We start from the raw sequence: 15,227 nt of genomic DNA, 5'->3' as shown, positions 1-15,227 counted from the left end.
ACGGGGAAAAATAGCGCGTTCATTACACACACACAAAAAAAAGGCACTAAAAACAAAAAAATAAGGGCTTTAAAGAAAAAGTAAGCACCTATAAGGGCCCTTTATATTTTATTTTCAAATATAAGGACTTATAAGCACTTATAAGGACCGCTACGAACCCTGTCGAAGTAGTCGGTAGTTGGCGGTAAAACACGATGCAATTGGTGAAAAATTCTAAAATTTCAACAAAAATCACTAAAAACACTTGAAAAAGGGAAAAAAATTTTAAAAATGGATTACGATCGTAAAATCGTAAAGACAAACGCATTTTTGTAAAAATTACGAAAAATTCGTAAAAGTTGGCAGGTATGGCATAGTAAAGTGACAATGAATTAATTAATTTTATAATAAAACTGAGATCAGACCTAGTGGTATTTAACAATTTTTATTATCCATAATTCATTTCATTAAACAAATTCATAAACTTATGAGCTGTTAAATAGAAAGCTCCATATTCTTTGTAATGTATTTGGTCATCTAGAAAGTTCTGGGTTTTCTCAAATCAAAGAGGGTTTCCTTCTAATTATTTCATTACTGCTGATGTGCAATGACCTTGATTGATGCAGATGTGTAAATATGGTCTTTCATGCTCTCAATTTATAATTCCAACATGTGTTATTACCTAATTTTTGTTTTAGTGAAATGCTAAAAATGAAGAACCCCAAAGTTCATTTTATTACACCTTCTTATTTAAAAAACAGAAAAGTGCTATTAGTCTACTCATAAAATGTAGTCTGCATATGAACATAATGCTGTTTCTGATGACCAAGTTCAAAGGTGGTTTCAGAAATTTCAAGCACAAAAATGATGTCTGCTTTGGAAAACATACTTTGCAAACAAAGTCTTATTAAAAGAAGCTATCTCTCAAATATTCCAAAACGTTACAGAAGATGATCATTGAAGAAGTTTGGGCATCATCTTTCAGAGGGCAGAATATGTTTGCTTGAATTCTGGTATGTGATTCTTCACTAAAATGAAATAAAGAAATTAGTTCTTTGAACTAGTTCATTACTTGGGATGAGAAGAGAATACTATAAAATAGTGCTGCATGAGAAGGACCATGGAGAAAAACAAATGAACCTCCTTTTAGTAACACTGAGAGGCAGGCTACATCCCCAAAATATGTTGTTTCAAGTACAATGGGACTACAAAGGAATTACGTTTGCTATAAATTGCTGCCACCAACTCAGACATATTTTGAAAAAAAAAATAATAATAATAATCTGTTCCCAAATGGCAATTTTAAAAGCAGAAATTGAAACAAAGCACCCAGAACTGGCCAACTATTGAGGTGCTCTCTTCCATCAAAACTTGCTTAGCCCCTCATTTCGATTAATGTCAGGCAAATACTTACAGAGTATGGCTGATGGTTTCAATCATCAACCATATTCACCAGACCCTGCTTCCTTGGATTTTTAATTCCTCAAGTCACTTCAAAATTCTGAAAATAGCCCGGAATTCATTTCTTTGGAGAGTCTTATACAGGACACTGCTAATTTTTTATGAATAAACCTAATGACCTTTTTACAGAGGAATTTTTCAGCTGCTAGACACATAGCAAAATGTCAGAATAAAATGGTGCTTAATGTGATTCAATGAAATTTTGTGTTTTTGTACTATTCCCTTTATATTTAACATCAAAAATTAGAACTTTCCAGATGACACAATATGAAAATATTTACAAACGTGTTGTTAATAGTTACACTGTATATTACGTTTCAGATTTGTATTGTTGCACATTATTATTCATTTGTTTATTGTTTTATTATAATCTCAGGTTAGCTTATCATGTTCTGTATAACATATTTATTAGTGGCTACATATTCCATTGATTTCACTTGTTATTGCAATATTTATAGTTTAGAAAAATAGAAATCATGGAAATAGTTAAACAAAAAAAAAGATAAAACTATTTAAGTCCACAGAACCTTCATAACAAAACTTTACTGGCAATCTGGTGAAATTTAGCACCTCCCCCACAAAGGAAAAAAGGGGGTTAATGTTTTAGATTTCTTGTCCTTAGGTATTTTTAAAGCCCCTAACAGCAAGATTTCTTAAATTAGCAGCTAATGCAATTTGGTCCTTCACTTGTGGTATAAATACTGAAGCCATGAAACACAGAGTTACTTAAAAATTACTTTAACCTGCCTCCATACTGAAATGTGAAATTTTATATATTTTATGATTTGGGCCTCGGCTTTCAGAGATTTTGTATTTCTCAATTTGCATAGTGGAAAATCAGCGTTGTTACTCGTTAATTCTTTAAATATCATTACTTGATATCTTTTACTGTAAAAAATGTTATAGCTTTGTCTGCTATAAAAACCTCTTTGTTCATCCACACCCCTTTTTTTTACGAGAATTTTTATGAACTGCATACATACAGCAACAATAGCCATTCACACAAAAACAAACCAAATCCATAAAACTAAAAATGCATAACATATAACCAATAAACTAAGCCACAGTAGAAAACTTCTACATTATACAAAATAAAAGTAAAATAAAGATGCACAACATAGCATTTTGAAAACATCCTTTTCAATATAATCACATATAATTAAACATTTTTGTACTTTTTAATTTATAGGAACAGTTAGGCTATGAATTAATTTCAAAAGCATACTTTGAAACCCTTTATTTTAACTCCTTCAGTATGGGAGTGTCATATGTGAATCAGCAACAAACATTACCTCACGGCCGGGTGTGTAATATTTGAATCACCATTTAATTCACTCTACCGGCCAGGCATACCACATCTGACTTTTTAGATAGAATGTTTAATTAATATTTTTTGTTGCCGCTAAATGTAGCTGTTATGGGGAAGTATATTGAAAGTTAAGTATGTTTACCTTCATTTCTATGCAATGATTTTTATTTTTGGTATTTTGTTTCAGAATGAGAGTGAGATTCGTGGGTGGGTGTTGAGCAATGCAATATCTCTTTAACTGCATCACTTGATATAAACAAATGCACATGCTCTCGCTGCATTGAGGTACTTTTTATTTTTATTTTTGCAATATAGTGGGATAGACGTTCTATCATCAGAGTTCTTTTTTTTTTTCCTTTTTTTATTGGTCTTAGATTTTTTGTACTTTGAGATGAATATATTTCATCGTCAGTGAAATGTTTCGTTTTTTAATTGCAAACGAAAGCAGTATCTAAACGTAGAATATACACAATCGCTAATTTGTTAATGTTGAGTAATGTAATGGACTCTTACTGTGTCATTTTATATAAACAAATGAACATGTTCTCAATGCTCTGGAATACTTTTAATTTCATTTATTAATTTTACTTATTTTATTTTTTTATCTCATTATAGTTCAGACGTTCTATCGTTACACACTTTTTTATTACTCTTTGAGTTTTCCAGCATTGAGATGAATATTTTGTATCGCTAAGCGAAAGTTTTTTTTTTTTTTTTTTTTTTTTTAAAATAATGGCAAAATCAAAGCACTATCTGGCCGTAGAACACACACGAATGCTAAATGAATCAAATTTGCTGAGTAAAATCGCAGCAGATATCATATTCCTGTGACTAATGCAACATTGGGCTTTGCATACACCCATGTTTCAAAGAATATCATCACTGTCTCATTTTGAAACATTGCTTACTTTTCATTGTTTGCTCGTTGAATTTTTATGAAAGACAGTTTTAATATTTTTTAATTTTAATTGGGTGTTGTGTTAAATAAAATCTGCGATTGTTTGGATATTTTTCCATATATATTTATTTGTGGGATAAGGGGAAAATTATAATATTCTAGAATGAGTATTTTATCCCACTTTCCAGGCATCTGGTGTTATCAAAGGAAAGGCCTTTGGAAACGACTGGTTGACGCTGGTATATGCTGCCAACATCCATTAGGATGCCTACCACTGAGCCATCATAGGCAGTATCAAATGGATTGTTCCCGACTTCGGGGTCGCTGAAGGCATGTTATCTTCAGCAAAAAATCCCAATTCAGTCTTAATGGTGATGACCAACGCACAGGCATGTAGAGAGTGGTTCGACACAGCATTTTTCCTCGAGATATATATAGTGATTACATGTGGCGTGACAATGTGGGGAATGATTTGTTGGAATGCACGATCACCTCTAGTCGTCCTTCAAGGCACTGTACTGGCTCACAGTTATGTGGACGACAGTTTGATGCTGATCATATTGCCTATGCTATCAAGTCGCCCAGGTGCCATTTGTGAGAGGGACAGAACTCTTCAACACACTGCGCGACTCTCACAACAATTTCACGGCTATGGCGTACTCCCATGCCCTGCCAGGTCAAAACACCTCTTGCCAATAGATCACATTTGGGACATGCTTGGAAGGCAACTGCAGCCATCCTGGAAAATTGGTGAATTAACTGTCCAGTTGCAAAGATTATGCTATGACGTTCCGCAGGGGGCCACAGGTGACCCATTTGAGTCAATGCCATGCCATGTTTCGGCTTGTATAGCTGCCAGAGGTGGCTATTTTACTGATTTATAGAATTTTTCATGCCATAACTTAATAAAACAAACCTTTGTTCTGAACTTGTAACCATTTCTTTATCTCCTCATACACTACATACATGCAATGTTTTGTGAGAGTAATTCGTTTCCTTTTGGGTGCATATATTTTTTTGTGACAGAGTCTATACATATATCCACAAATACACACTTGCGTACAAAATTAAGAGAATTTGCAAATTATGTCCGTTTTCACAAAAAAGTACTAATTATGCTGTCAAAGAATTATGCAAATATTCGAATTAGAATACATAAGCATACATCTGTACTGCTGTGACTGTAGAGGGTACGTGCATGAGGGGTTTTCAGCAATTTGTTTGCTCATACTCCTTCACGACATTCACCATGTTTCCCCAAAGGGCTAGATAAATTTTATCAGGTAAAATAAGTAACCACAAGCGTATTGATGAACTGAGATGTAGAATTCCTGATAGAGTGGAGACAGGCCAATCACATATGGAAGTGGTTGCAAAGCTCATAGAAACACCCAGTAAAGTCTACAATAATCAGAAACAGTTTCAGAAACTGAATTCATAGCAAAAAGACTTGGACAAGGTCAACTACAAGACCCACAACAAAGAATAAGAAAAATTATTTTTGCACTTTCAGGGCAGTGACACAACAGCTACAGCTCCACAGTTTTCACATAAGCTGTATGCTTCTATTGGAACCAGAGTTTCACAGTCTACAGTTGCTTAAAGGTTTCATGAAATACAGTTGTATATCAGAAGACCCACTGTTTTGGTGCCAAGAATATGCACCTTGGACCAGACTTCAGTGGAGCACCATGCATTTTACAGATGAGTTAAGATTCAGGCTGTTCACCGATTCTCATTATACCTGTATCTGGAGAGAGCCTAAAACAAGATACCATCCCTGCCTCATCAGGGGAAAAAATCATTACAATGGTGGATATGTAATGGTGTGCAGACATTATGTTTCATGGACTTACATCCCTGTATTTGTTTGACAAAGGCTCCGTATTCAGGGTTCGTACACATTTCTGCACATGGAAATTAAGTACTTTTAAGGACCATTAATGAAAAAAAAATTAAGGACCTATGAGCAAATGGGAACTGAATAAATTCAATTAAAAATATTATGCTATACCTGAATTTCACTTTTGTAATACCATCCTCAAAAATAAAATAGATCCCTAAGTAGTATGCATTATTACTAAACATGAATTAACTAACATAATTATTAATAAGTTTGAGAATAAAATAAACTTCATGCAGTTTATCAAGTAGCATTACATATTTTACAGTTATAATATTTGGACATATTTAAAAGAAGATAAGTGACATTTACGTTTTACTAATAGTTAGCTTTATGCTTTCTTCCCCCCTCATTTTATCACATACTTGGTCAGTCTAGAGATTTAGCAAACAGTAGAGAGATTTTATGTCAAATGGCATAGGTTAACATGAGAAGTGAGATCATAATTAGCATCATTCATAACAAAGGACTGAATGTTGTCCTTCTGCTGCTTGTCTATAGAGATCTGCTGATTGGAACAAACCCGAAAGGCCTGATGTAAGCATGGTTGGCAAGTGTTGAAAGTTAGTCAAGCTCAACTTAATGAAGTTAATGTCATAGCTTTGTGTAGAGTTCCAGCGGTTGTAACCCAGTTAATATACTTTAAGGTTCCAATAAGCCATTAAAGCACCAGAGGTGATAAGTTGTTTTATATATAAGTCTCACTAGATGCAAAGAATAAGTTTTACTTGATGGGTGTTGGTTGATGGTTCTCCACACAAAGGATTTGGCGATTGGATCCTCTAAAAACCCCAGCCACCCTTTAAAAGGGGGAGTATATAAGGTATTTCTCCCACCTTTTTGGCGACTCTTTGTGGTGTAGTGGTTTGCACACTGGTAGCGGTATTCCAGAGGTCCGTTCCTGCATTCAAAGATACCTAATGTCTCTACAAGCCTTCCCAAACATTTTGGCTAGTTTATATCAATTTCCTTCTCTTTAATTATCGATCTTTTCTGATAATAATTAGAAATTTGTCTCAATATGCAAACCAATGTTCTCGCTAGTTTCTGTGTGCTTTATCTCCTAACTTGTCAACGTCTCCACAATGTACCTATGAGGGTTTACTTGATCTTGTAAAAGTTAAATAGTCCCCCCCCCCGATAGACTTGAAGCAAATTATCACCATATCTGAAAGTAACTACAATATCAGACAAAGAACTTAGAACATAAAGGCATGTTCTAATGCTAACAAAATCAATTACAACTCACGGTGAGTTAATTAAACAAGAACAGTCAAATTCTAACTAAAAATGTGGACTAGTGACCAAAGATAATACAATTTAATTTAAATTTAATCTCACTCAGTAACTCTATCATATGAGGAAACAGAAATGGGAAGTTATAGTAAGGGCTGAAATGATAAACAATTGGGTAATTTACATAATAACTGCACATATCTTTGAAGAATAATTTTCTTTATGTATTTGGTTTCTTTCTTCAGCGTGTTTCCTTTTAATTTTTGAATTTTTGGATTTAATTAAGGATTTATGTTATTCTAAAAAACACTAAATGCATTTAGATAATGCAGAAAAAGTGGCTAATTTTATTTCTTTAATATGAACATTCAGAAGAAATATGAAATATATATGGTAAAGGCCGGTTACAGAGCTGGTGTGGCAGAAATTTTAGAATTTAGTGACACACAGAACAACAAAATCTAGAAATCCCAAAATTTTTAGAATTTAGAGCAGGCATTGGAAGCAGAATTTAGATGGGCACTAGGCAGCAGAATTTAGGATACACAGAGATTGCATCAGGTGGAAAAATGCATAGCACCAGCTCTGTGTACGATGCATTTAGACATATTAGATGAATCTTTTAAATTGTAAGTTTTCAATTTCTTTATTAATAAAAAAGTCTCTTTCTCTAATGCCTGCCCAAGTGATAAGATTAGAAGCATATTTGATGTTTTCCATGCTTTTGTCTAGTGAAAAGTAGAGAAAATAAAGGGAAGATAAACATGTTAAGAAAAAGGATTCTAGTATCAGGAGTAAAACATTCAAATATTATGTTTCCATTGTTCTTCAATACGTTCTCCAAAAAGTAAGAAATTCATCGCAAACTTTCTGTAAAATAAAATGATCTATTACGTGTTGATATGTTGATACCATGGAGACATTTTTCATTTTGTCACATATTTCTCGAATCTTCTAGAATCGTGGGTATATAAATCTTGCCTCAAATCCTTCTAAACTTTCCATGCTGCGATGTCAAAAATACTAAAGAAAAATTATTCCAACCAATTCTGTAACAGCAAAAAGCCAAAAATATTTTGAAAAAAGGGGAAGGAAAAAGTGTAAAATTAATTTTATAGATAAAACTGATGCATATTCTGAGAATTTTGAATAATCTGAGACAATTACATGGGGAAAACGCTTACTATGAAAAAATTAAAGAGAAGACATTTTATATAATTACATAGCTAATTTTGCTTTTACTAAGAGCTGTTTCGTAAATTATGCTTTATAGCTATATACCTTGTTTAGTTTCCAGATTTAAAATATTGCATAATAAGTTGCCAAAATGAAACTTTATAATATGACAGCAAAAAATAAAAATGTTTTATTTTAATGTTATTTTTTAAATATAATTCTAATATACTGCCATTATTTTAATGAAATTTATCAATGTGATGATGTTTTAAAAACATCGCCGAAAAATTCTCAGATCTCGGAATTAAAACTTTTCTATAGAAACTGATCTTAAAATCGTCAAAATGTTGACAAGTTGTCAAATTTAGAACCATTTAATAAAAGAATTCACAACCCAAAAGCAAAAAGTTGTTTTTTCTCATAAAGTTTTCTTTGTGAGAAAAAATGAATTTCGAAATGCTTATGTTTCACTTCTTGCTTAGAAACTCAAGTATTCCATCATTTATATTAGAAATAAAAACAAATTATAACCCATTCAAACGATAACCATATACATCAGTGAATTGTTGAAAATATTCCTCCAAAATGCTAATTCACACTCAAAATGGCAGGCGTAAAAACAGAGAGAAATTTCAGATGATTAAAATTAAGGACCTTGTACTGATTTTGGCCAAAATTAAGGACTTTTAAGGACCAAAAATCGATTTCAAAAAATTTAAGGACTTTTAAGGACTCTTAAGGACCGTACGAACCCTGCTTATTGCTATGAGGTATAGAGAAGAGATGTTAGACCCTTATATTCAACTTTTCAGAGGCACTGTTGGTCGTGGATTCCTGTAACAGATGACAACGCTCATCTATATAGAGCACAGGTAGTCGACATTTACCTAGAAAAAGACGATATTTTCTGCATGAATTGGCCAGCCAGATTTCCTGACTTTTACCCAATAAAGCACACCTGGGACATCTTGGAGGGGAAATTTCATCTTGCCATTCTCCTTTAAAAGCCACATCTGAGTTGAAAACTGCTTAACTAAAGGAATGGGATCAACAACCACAGGAACTCATCAACTGACCACCATCCAGAATGCCGTCATTCTGTGTGACCTGTCTGGCTGTGAGAAGGGATAGATAAATTGTATCAAATATCAGGAAAATAAGTAGCCACAAACATATTAATGATATAATGTCCAAATCCCACAACAGACACATTTTCAGTTCAATATCACAGGATGGATTTTGGACATCTCTGTACTATGAATTTTCTGATAATCATGCGCATATAAGATGAGTTTTAAATGGTATATCTCTTTCTGTGTTCTAAATGTACATTCATTAAAATCTGTCCACTAGTTTTCATAAGTCCAACAATGTGCAAATTCTCTTAATTTGGCATACGACTGTACATTTATGTATTACGCACACATACACACATAGATATACATCAATTAATTTACCTGTTGACCATCTGAATTATGTATGCTAATTTCTCCATCTCTCTTACAAAACAAAGACCAATTTCCAACTACTAAGCGCGTTGCACCAGGAGAAGACAGAATAGGCTGACTAGGAGAACCAGTTTTAACTTGACTCCGAGCACGTTGCAACTTTTCTAAAAATTCTCCTCGATTCTCTATAACAGAAAACATGCTCAAATTTCATATACTAAACAAAGCATCTGCAAGAAAAACCATTTAAAATTTTTACTGCCCATAACCTTATTCAAGAATTCATGTACAGGTTCACTTAATTTTTTTTAAGACAAAAATTCTGTTTTCTTTTATCATTTATTTATTTTTTAAAGTATAGATGTTTAATTTATTTACACAGAACAGTACTTAAAAATCAAATCTGATATCTAGATGATAAAAACATTTTGAAGCTTTTTTACAAATATATATATGCACACACATACATACATATATTCAAAATTATTCAAACCATATATTTATTTAAATACAAGGTTCTTTCTGATTACACTAGGGAACAATCTGTAACACAATTTCTGCTGTGTTCAATTTTTGAACTGTTTTAGAGTTAAATAAGCATGCTAATTTCAAAATTATTGTTAGTTTTCTTCTACTATGCCAAGCTTTTTTCTCGACAGCTTATGTGAACGCTCTCTGGGGCATGCACCATGGTAGAACTACTTTCAATACTATCCTACTTTCGATTAAGAGAAAATGAGTTTCTGAAATACTTTCAAAGTGATCATGGATTTGTGCATTGCTATAACATTCACAGTTTTAATAGAAAAGTTGGGAACTTCAGCCCATTAACACAATGGCGATTGTTCATGAATGGCTCAAAGCAAAGTTTGAAGTGTATTATGCTGCATAATGAAAATATATTTAGTGCAGTCCCAATAGGCCATTCTTGTTTGTTTGTGTAAAGAATATGAAGACATAAAAAGAGTCCCTGAAGTTTGTTGCAATATCATATAAACCAAAGGATCATCTGTACTGACCTTAAAATAGTCTACTTCCTTCTTGGCTAGCAATGCGGATATACAAAGTATCATTGTTTTTTGTGTATATGGGACAGCAGAGCTCATGAGAAACACTAGCCGCCAAGATCTGACCAGAAACCAGGTAACCCAAACATTCTACATCAGCCACTTGTCAACTTAAGCGAAATTACATTTCCATCTCTACATATAAAACTTGCTCTCATGAAATAATTTGTTAAAATTTTGCCAACTGAAGGAGACTGTTTCAAATATGAAATTTTGGCATTTCTTAGCCTGTTATTACAAAAGATTAAGGCCGGTGTGGTTGATGCTCTACAAATGTGGAAGGTCTTTAAAAATGAACATTTTTTTGGAACAATGATTAGAACTTCAAAAAGATTGCTTGGTTGGCATTCAAAAACATTGTCAAAGACTTTCTTGGAAATACACGAGCACGGAATTATAATGAATTTGTTGAACTTTTTGAGAACTTCAAAATACTGAGTAGCAACATGAGCATCATACTGCATTTTTTACAATTTGATAATTTCATGACAAATCTTGCTGCAGTCAGTGGCGAGCAGAGTGAGCAATACTACCATGATTTGAAGGTCATGGAGAGACGGTACCAAGGTATATGGGATATAAATATGATGGCAGATTATTGTAGAAGCGTAAAAGCATCAAGCGAAAATATCCACAGATTAAACAGATTAGAAAAAGCTACACGAAAAAATTTTTACCTTGATATGTACGTTTATCATTTGGTGAAAAACTTGGCATGGTAGAATAAACTTACTACTAGAAATACTATTTGCATGAACAAAACCTAATTTTCATTAACTACATATAGCCTTGCATGAATAAAACCATTCTTTGTGAATAGTATATTCGGTAAGTTTTCTCTTTATTTTCCTTTCTATGCATATTTGTAGGACTTTTGAGACAAAGAGATGGTATCCTGTAGCTTAAAAAGTTGACATGATAGACAAAAACTGAAGTTAGTTTCAGATTCAGAGCCCAAAAGTTAATCAAAAACAAGTGACAAATTTAAGACAATGAAATTGCTGTTCCTCAGTGTTATCCATCCACAAAAAGTATTCATGAAGCAATGCACTATATTGGCAAATAATGTATTATGTATCAAATTATTATTATGTATCAATCCTATGGCATCACCAAAATGTATTTATGTGATATCCCATGCACATAGACATATACAGCAGCTACGTATTTCAGTAGATACCGATTTCCGCCTTTTAAAATCCCCTTTTTTAATGAATCAATGTGACTCGAGTTTAATGGCTGATGTAAGAGACTTGCAGTTCTTCTGAAATACAGCATTCCATCCAAAAGTAGAGAATGCTTAAATTTGCATTCCATGAAGTTGCACTTATCAAATTATACATATATGTAATATGAAAAAAAAAAAGGAGGTACCATGCTTCGGAAATTGGTTTGCAGATAGCCGCATCTCATTTACAACAGCTATTTGTTTCATTTATTGTTGGATAAAAGCAAATACCCAAATGAAGTTCTCTGAAGAACTGGGTTTATCTTCAAATATAATTATTACAATTGGTGCAATTACCTCCAAAAAGTGTGCATGTCTACAAAAAAAAGAACAAAAAATAGGCCACAATGGATACATATTTGAAATAGATGAGAATCTAAGAAGTGCAAAAAATGCTGAATTTGTGCATTTCTGATTTTTATAAGCAAAAATCATATCACTATGTATATAGGGACAACAACAGCATGGTCACTGCCAAGTCCCCAAATTTCTGCTTTTCTTCAATTCTTTAAAAACTAAAAAGTTTGAAAACAGTTCGATTACTCTTTCATGGAATTTCCTGATTGACTGCTCTTTCTTGAGGTTCTTACTATGTTGCTATTTTGAAAATGGCTGTGGCTTGATGAAAACTTAGTTGTCAATGAATTGCTGAATTTTCACTAAGGGGTTGTGGATAATCGCAAAGTACAACTTCAGTAAGAACACCATTAAAATTTATCATTTATGACTACAGACAAAAATCTGATCACATTTTAGCACACTATAATAAAATTTTAAAAATATGATGACTTCATGATTAAGTATGATTTTTAGCATCATATTAGCAATATACCAAATATCTTCCAATTTACAAATATACATAAAATTTAGAAACAGAAAATTACAACCAGTACATGTAAATGTCACATACCAAAATTTCTTTCAATTTAAATATGTATGCACATTCTCTAACAGAAAACTACAGTTAGTAAATTAAATTTTATATAGAATAACTGACAGATTATTTAATTATTTGATTTATATTCAATACAAAACCATTTTCAAAATTGTTTAATTATACAGTACAAAGTCTGAGATCTCGAATCGTTGGGACTTTGCCTATTCCAGATTTTTAGATCATTAATTTAAATCTAAAAAAATGACATAATAGACAGTTATAGGTGTCACCTAGGCCAACACCTCTGTAGTAATATAGGTGACTGAAGTATTGATGTACCTAGTTAACTGGCAGATATGACATCATTGATACTTCACTTATTATTTAGGTCAGACAGAATGTCCCCCCCCAAAAAAAAACATGTGGGTGCTAAAGATGGTGCAGATATTACCGTATTTATGCGAATCTAATGCGCCATCGAATCTAATGCGCATCCCCATTTTAAAACTTTAAATAATAAAAAAATTGTTTGTCGGCGAATGTAATGCGCATCAATGATATGAGGAATTTATTGAATCTTATTTTACACAACAATGGATTTGTATATAAACTATCAATTAATGGTTTGATAATTTTATTTAAATTTAGATACCATATTTTATACAACAATGGATTTATACATAAAGTAGCAGAACATAGATTTACCCTATTAGTGGGCTATTGTCATGTTAAACAATCATTGTTAATTAGCACCGTATATAGTATTTTGTTATTAGTACTGTATATACGGTACCTATCGTAAAATATGAGCATGAAATAAATCGTAACATTTCTATCTAGCTAACAGTTTCTACAATCAGTGCTTAATAGTAAACGTCTTTATTCACTAATATTTTCATCACTGGGATCCTCGCAGCTCTCTTCGTCAGAAGCAGATTCATTTCTTCTTTCCTCATCATCGTCATCGTCATCCTTGGCGTTCCAGAGCACGTCATCGTCACTGCCATTCAATGAATTTGAAATGCAGCATTTCTTGAAAGATTTTACAATCAAAGATCTTCAAAGATCTACAAAGATCTTCCTTTGGGAGGGCCAGTGAATTTCTTTCTACTAGCTTTAGTTGCAAACAGTGCCAATTTCTGTTGCCGCCACAAGCGAACATTGCTCTCAGCTACGTTGAACTCTCTCCCTGCCTTTCTATTGCCATTCTTTTCAGCATAAAGAATTACTTTACGTTTGAAAGTAGCGTCATATGACATTCTTCTCTGTTTGCCCTCCATTTCGTGACTACGTACTCTGCAGTTTGTATCCTCTATGCAATAATGTGTCAACGATAAATGTAACGGTAAATGTAGTCGAGAAATTTGGTTGACGTCATCGGCGAACTTTGCACTCGAATCTAATGTGCACCCCAATTTTGAATACTACATTTGGCCAAAAACGATGCGCATTAGATTCGCGTAAATACGGTAGTTATGGCAAAAATTTTAGAATTTAGAAGAGTATCAAGCAAAGACTCAGGGATGGAAAATTTTTTAGAATGTAGGGAGATACTGGTCAGGAGAATTGCACAAAGCAGAAAAATGCTCTGCCTCCCCAATGACTCAAGGGTGGAAAGTGTGATCCTGGCCGACATCATTACAGCATCAATCAATGTATTGTTACTGCCAAGGAGCAACTCCCCAGCCAACAGATGTTAGAAAGTGACACGTGGCAATGTCAGAAGAATCGTATTTAAGAAACTCCTCCTCATTTTGGATGAGTATTATGTTCTCCAGTCCTAGATTCTGTAACAGATGATTTTATTTATATACATTTTTTTGGTCGGGGTCTGGTTACTGGACATAAGGATTTCAGGCTGTATATGGTGAATCTTTGATAATATCCTGTAATCGTTCCATATATGTTAAAAATATCAAGAAAGAAACATAGAACACATACTTTACAATGAATATTTATTTACATTGAGACTTAAAAAAAATTGGCATCAAAACTCTGAGTATGATTTTTAGCATCATTTTAAACTGTTGTGTAGTCTGTGTAGTCTACAAAAAGTAGATAAATCGGAAATAAGTAACTATCGGGTACATATCATAATATTTATAATACGTAGTACATATTGCGTTTTAACGAGTTTCCCGCCACCGCAAATGTTGTCCGCGCAAACAGTTTGCATTGCCATGTTTTATCATATTTTGTCAAACAATTTTACATATGCAACTATCATGCTACCACCATTAGAACCATCATTTACTTCCAGTTCTATTCCAAAAAGTCAGCTACAGAATGTCACCAAATCATGTGTATGCAGGCATGAAAGTGCAAGTTGGCAAAAAAAACTGAACAACGCGCGAACACAAATTACACAAAAACTAATTGTGCACGCGCGACCTAAAAAAAAACACATTTTTATAAAATATCAAGTTTTTAATATAAAAAGTATTAAACATATACATATAATTAAACTAAAATAATACTTGTACTTACTATTTTGGTATAAATTTTATCTTCCACTAGTAAAAAAACAACAATAAATCACCAAGAGATTGTAATGAATTACCCTTCTTGAAGATGCTCTTTAAGTAACTTAATTTAAAAGTTGATACATGAATACTGTACACAACATTACAACACACTAATATACA

At 32.9% G+C, this 15,227-nt stretch overlaps 1 protein-coding gene across 5 annotated transcripts in view; it reads right to left on the bottom strand.

Moving 5' to 3' along the window:
• Ufd4 (ubiquitin fusion-degradation 4-like) overlaps positions 1-15,227 on the bottom strand; it is a 405,607-nt gene that overhangs the window by 234,681 nt on the left and 155,699 nt on the right. For all 5 annotated transcript variants that reach the window (XM_085808305.1, XM_085808308.1, XM_085808306.1 and 2 more), the window contains exon 13: positions 9,420-9,595. In XM_085808305.1, the coding sequence (XP_085664431.1) occupies positions 9,420-9,595 (176 nt within the window). The remainder of the gene's footprint in view (positions 1-9,419; positions 9,596-15,227) is intronic.

The sequence above is a fragment of the Stegodyphus dumicola genome, chromosome X1 (assembly GCF_044657685.1).
Source record: "Stegodyphus dumicola isolate Sdum_Otavi_A_Nest chromosome X1, ASM4465768v1".
Lineage (NCBI taxonomy): Eukaryota > Metazoa > Arthropoda > Arachnida > Araneae > Eresidae > Stegodyphus > Stegodyphus dumicola.
The sequence above is the reverse complement of the archived record's forward strand: the minus strand, read 5'-3'. Positions and strand labels throughout refer to the sequence as shown.